This window comes from Cyprinodon variegatus, unplaced genomic scaffold (assembly GCF_000732505.1).
Source record: "Cyprinodon variegatus isolate N-32 unplaced genomic scaffold, C_variegatus-1.0 Scaffold565, whole genome shotgun sequence".
Classification (NCBI taxonomy): Eukaryota; Metazoa; Chordata; class Actinopteri; order Cyprinodontiformes; family Cyprinodontidae; genus Cyprinodon; species Cyprinodon variegatus.
Window position 1 is genome coordinate 76,074 of NW_015151018.1, and position 5,473 is coordinate 81,546.

General features: G+C 37.5%; 1 protein-coding gene across 2 annotated transcripts in view; it reads left to right on the forward strand.

The window, feature by feature from the left end:
• Positions 1-5,473, forward strand: part of LOC107095707 (MOB-like protein phocein) — a 26,056-nt gene that overhangs the window by 11,215 nt on the left and 9,368 nt on the right. For both annotated transcript variants that reach the window (XM_015391947.1, XM_015391945.1), the window contains 4 exons: positions 1,333-1,433; positions 4,154-4,196; positions 4,804-4,890; positions 4,980-5,059. In XM_015391947.1, the coding sequence (XP_015247433.1) occupies positions 1,333-1,433; positions 4,154-4,196; positions 4,804-4,890; positions 4,980-5,059 (311 nt within the window). The remainder of the gene's footprint in view (positions 1-1,332; positions 1,434-4,153; positions 4,197-4,803; positions 4,891-4,979; positions 5,060-5,473) is intronic.

Genomic DNA, 5,473 nt, shown 5'->3' on the forward strand with positions numbered 1-5,473 from the left:
GGTAGCTGGTTAGCCACGCGTCTGGTAGCTGGTTAGCCACGCGTCTGGTAGCTGGTTAGCCACGCGTCAGGTAGCTTGCAATCTACAAATGATGGTTCCTTGGGAAAAAAAAATTAAAAATTGAACTTTATTGATCCCACATTGGAAAAATGAACCTCTGCATTTAACCCATCCCCTCGGGGAGCAGTGGGCGGCCATCGTGGGGCGCCCGGGGAGCCGCGTGGGGTTAAAGGTCTTGCTCAGTGTTTTATTTAACTGGAATAAAGGAAAGAGTCAAGTAGGGCAGAAACATTCAGTCTGACTAATCGTGGTTAGTGATTATTGAAATAATCGTCAACTAATTTAATAATCAATTAGTGGTTAACTGGAGCATAGAGACTGTAAAATAATCCTTTAGCCGACAGAGCAACCCATTTGTATGGAAGACCAACTCTGCCATATTTAAAAATAAAAACATAAATAAATGCTCAATAAATAAATAAGCATACAAATAATTGCCACCAAAATACAATAAAAAAATAAATGGTGGAAGAAATTAAATTATACAGTGAGACATAAATGTAAATAACTCTTTTAATTAGCTTCTTTATTTATTTGCCTTTGTAATATTTACCTTACTTTTTTTGTCCTTTATAATCTTCAACTTTATTTTTTAATTACCTATATTTTTAAGTATTTTTTATGTGCATGTTATAATATTTTTGTCTGTTTTATTCTTCCTTTGTATTATTTTACCCTAGTTATTTCTTCGCCACTATTTATTCCTGCCCTTTTTACATTTCTGTCTGCATTTCTGCCTAATTATGCAGGTAAGGAGGGGGCGTGTCCAAGAGATTATTATTATTATTATTATTATTATTATTATTATACCAAAAAACAATACAATACAATTTTGCCTTTGAGATGAAGAACAAATGTTTGTCAAGATTCTCTACTCAGAACTCAACCATTGGAAAATTTTCTAGTTTCGCTTAGTTTAATTTCATAAACGTCTTCTTTAAAGAATCTTTTGCTATCCGATTATAATCGAACAACTAATTGACAGATTAATGGATTTGCGAAATAATCCTTAGTTTCAGGCCCACTCTAGACTAATAATCCTGCACCTTTAAACGTTTGGGTCATACTGTGCTGCCGTTGTTGGGGTGAAACCAATCAAGCGGAAACCCATTGTTTTTCAGATCAGGGTTAAAACTGGAATGACTGGATGCTTGTGTCATAATCCAGGTTCAACTGCAGCTAGATGAAGCTGAATAGCCATTAAAGAAAAATAGATGACCTGTATTGAATTTTTTTGTTGTAAATAACATATTGTCCCCTTTTTTGTCCCAGTACATCCAGCAGAACATCAGGTCAGATTGCTCCAACATTGATAAAATCCTGGAGCCTCCTGAGGGTCAGGATGAAGGCGTCTGGAAGTATGAGCACCTCAGGTAAAGAAACCATTTGCCTTTTAAACGCCCTAAGCTTTGATTCTGCCACATTAGAAAACGTTAATCAATTGTGATAAATAAGTTAAAATCTTGTTACATACTTAATGTTCATAAACACCAGATTACTATTTGAATCTACTGAAAAAATGGCTGCTTCTTATAGAAAATCTCCTGCTTTTACATTTTAAGAACCAACTTTTATTTTCTTAATGACTTTACAGCCTTATTACCTTGTTAATAGTGATGAGGAGATGAAGCCTAATTGAACCTCGCCACCTACTGGTGGAGTGCAGAACTACAGTTATTAGTATCTGGGACTTTTTTGCAATAGTTTTTCTTCTTTTCCTATTTTGGTGCTTTTGAAATTATTAATGATTGGTGCATATAATAAAATGTGTTTAAGTGTAACTTCTTAGAAGAGAACAATCAGTTAAGGCCCACTGTTTTTCTGCCATTTTAATGAAATAAACTTAAGCAGACAGTGAAAATGTTTGTGCAAATTTGGGCAAAGATGAGCTAAATGAAAGGTGTTAGTCATTTTTATTCAAACATTATAGTTTTTCCACAGTTTTTGGTTTTAATCGGGTTTGAAGTTATGTGTTCAACCAATCTTTTGGTTAAACCAACCAATCTAATTTGGCTATGCTTTTACCCAATCTATTTTTATACCAGCGTAAACCAATACAAATTAGTCACATTAGCCAAAATGCTTGCTAAGTATTATTGCAACTTTGAAAAGTCTAAGGTGAGTCTGGAAGCAACAACTTGAGTGGAAGTCCGTGTCTCCCAGCTGACTAGCAATGCTACTTAATACTAATGTTGCAGCTGTGCTCAGATTTTAATCGTTATATTGTTTTATATAACCAAAATAGTTTAAACCATCTATATTGGTTGGAAAAACAACCAATCTATTCTTAGAATCTATCCAAACTCTATCCGACTGACAGCAGCTCTCCTACAAACTCCATCATTTTGACCGAATACTGAGGCTGTTTAAATGACTGCTGAAGTTCTTGATCCCACTTCCTGAAGCGCTCACCTGGTGTCACCTGGCTTTGAACATCATCATTTTTGGCCCCGCCCCTAAATAAATCACGCCTCGACACGCACTTTGGCGCGCCTCATAACATCACTACTTGTTAAACTAAACTGCAAATGTTTAATAGTCATAGAAAGTCTAAATGTGTCGTGCTTAACTAATTAACCTGCGGTTCTAGAAGCTTCAGCAGTTCCAACCATAAATACTGAAAATATAGAAGAGAAGTTCAGGAGATGTTATGTGCTGGATGGTAATTATGGCTGATTGGATGTTTCTGGTGTTTGTGGCTGAAGCTACTTTGCAAGAGGAGAAGAAGAAGAAACGCAGATTAGATCCAATCATTGATATTATGACCAGAATTCTAAGAAATCAGCAGATCTAACCAGCAGTGGATCAGTTTCACTGTGGAGTCAAAGCAGAACATAAGCTGAGCTCTGCTGATACGCTGATACAGGTATAGACTTATAAAACCTAGATTAGAACAGTTCTCTCACTCACAGGTTCTCTTCAGTCTCGAAGGAAAGAATTATTATCCTTCAGCTCTTTTTACTGGATGTTGAAAAACTGTTTTAATCCGGATATTTGATGATTGTTCACTTTTTTCATTTGTTTTTTGGTTTTAAGATGGACAAAAAAAAAAGAAAACATGTTTAGAAGTTATTTCATCATAATGAATGAAATCAAGAAGATTTCAGACCTGGAAAAAAATGCAAAATAGGATTTTTTTATTCAGTGGAGAGATGCAGCTTCTTTCCAATAAAGATTAGTAAATATAGACGGATGCATAATTTCTGTTGACTTCAATGTAAAATCATACTGAGAGATATGCTGCTTTAAATTCTGAAAATAAAGTCATAATATTATCAAATTACGTTGTAATACAACCAGAATAATGTCAAGTTTCAGGAATGAAACTAGGACTGAAACAATTAATCTGATTATTTGATTATTAAATTAATCGTCAACTAATTCAGTGATCAATGGTTAACCTGAGTATCGAGACACTAAAACATTCCTTTATCTGATAGAGCCGCACACTTAGACCAGGAATTACACCAACATTATAAAAAAGTAAAAATTTTGCATTTAAGATAAAATAATTTTGTTCTGTCTACATCCTCTATCCAGAACTGAAGTGGAAAAGTTTTAGTATCATCTCGTATAATTTAGCAAAAAATCTTCTTCTTGGAACCTGTGCCGATCTGATTATTAGTCGAGAAAATAATCAACAGATGAATCAATTTGCAAAATAATCGTTAGATGCAGCCGTAGGTGAAACACAGTCCTGGTGCGGCTAATAGTGGTAATAATTGTTAAAAAGAAACGGGAATGTTTCTGTCTTCCAGCATAAAGCTGGATGGGCTCCATGCTAACCTGCTCAGTCTCTGAGCGTCTGCTTATTAAACCTCAGATTTTCTTTGCTGATTATCTGGTTGAAACTGGTTCTTACTGGGTTCACTGCTGGTCCATGTTTAACCCTCTGATTGTCATCCATATTCTTTACTCTTGACCTGAGCCATGATGCATGTGGTTAGCCGCGCTAAGCGGTCGCTAGCTACAAGCAGCAGGACCTGGAAGCGGGAGCAGACGGGTTTGGTTCCGGTTTCAGGAGACGCTCTGAAGCAGAACGGCCAAAGACTGATCATCTCTCCTTCTGTGTTCTGCTCTGATTCTCTCACAGGCAGTTCTGTCTGGAGCTCAATGGACTTGCTGTTAAGCTGCAGGTGAGTTTTTCTGTCCTTAAAGCTGCGGGTCGCATACCTGTTGGGTTATTTCCTCTCCAAGGTGATTCATGTTTCCTTTAGGCTAGGGGTGCGCAACCGTTCATGTCCAAAGAGCCATTCTGCCCTGAGTCTGAGCAAGTAAACGCTGATAGAGCCACAAAGTTTTAGTTGCCATCTTAAACAAGCAACTATGTATGCATTTTTAGCTTTTAAAATAATATTAAAACACATAAAATCAAAGCTAATTATAAGGAAAATGGCTCTAAACAAAATTTATTTCTGGTTCTTTTAATGTCCTTCTTTTCAATCTTATAAAAACCCCTAAAGCTTTTAAGAAGGGTATTTATTTGGTCATACATTATTTAGCTCTTTATATACATTTTAGTCCGTATTAAGAGTCGCTGTAGAGAGTCCAAAGAGCCGCAGTTTGCAGACCCCCTGCTTTAGGCTCTTTGAAATGGTTGGAATAAACGTTCTGCTTCTTTACTTCACCTTTACTCAGTCTGATTGTATTTAATTCATGAATAGAAGCAATCTCTCTCCAGTGGGACAGTAATCACCGACTAAAGAAATGATGAAGCGTTTGTTTCCTTCTCTCCGCCTGCAGAGCGAGTGCCATCCTGACACCTGCACTCAGATGACAGCCACAGAGCAGTGGATCTTCCTATGCGCCGCCCACAAGACGCCCAAAGAGGTGCGCTCCGTCAGCGAGTCATAAAGCGCTGCTTCATTGCTGGAAAGCTTGTTTTCATTGATGGATGTTGTGTTTTGCCGCCATCACAGTGCCCCGCCATTGATTACACCAGGCACACGCTGGACGGAGCTGCCTGCCTTCTCAATAGCAACAAATATTTCCCCAGCAGGTCAGTGACTGACGCTTAGTTCTGTTTAGATGGGAACATGTCAGGATGCGGATCGCTGTTCTGTTAAGAATCCATTCACTACAAAAAGCAACGTTTAAAGCAAAGCGAGTCGAAGGATTTGCTCTAAATTAGGAGGAACTCGGCCTTTTTTCCCAAGCTGCTCCTGCTTTGTTTTTGCTCTGATGTCTGTCAAACCGACACTTTGATCCGGTTAAAGGCTTCCTTCTGATTTCTTTACTTTTTCTTGTTGCTGATAAATTCTCAGCATTAATCGAGAGTCATTAGTATGTAGAATTGGTTCTGCTGTGGCCCTAACGGCAGGAAATGCTGCTTTCAGGAGCATCAGGGAAAACTAAGCCTCCATTTGTTCACATGTATATTCATATTTTTACTGTATTTATTTCCCATGAAGGG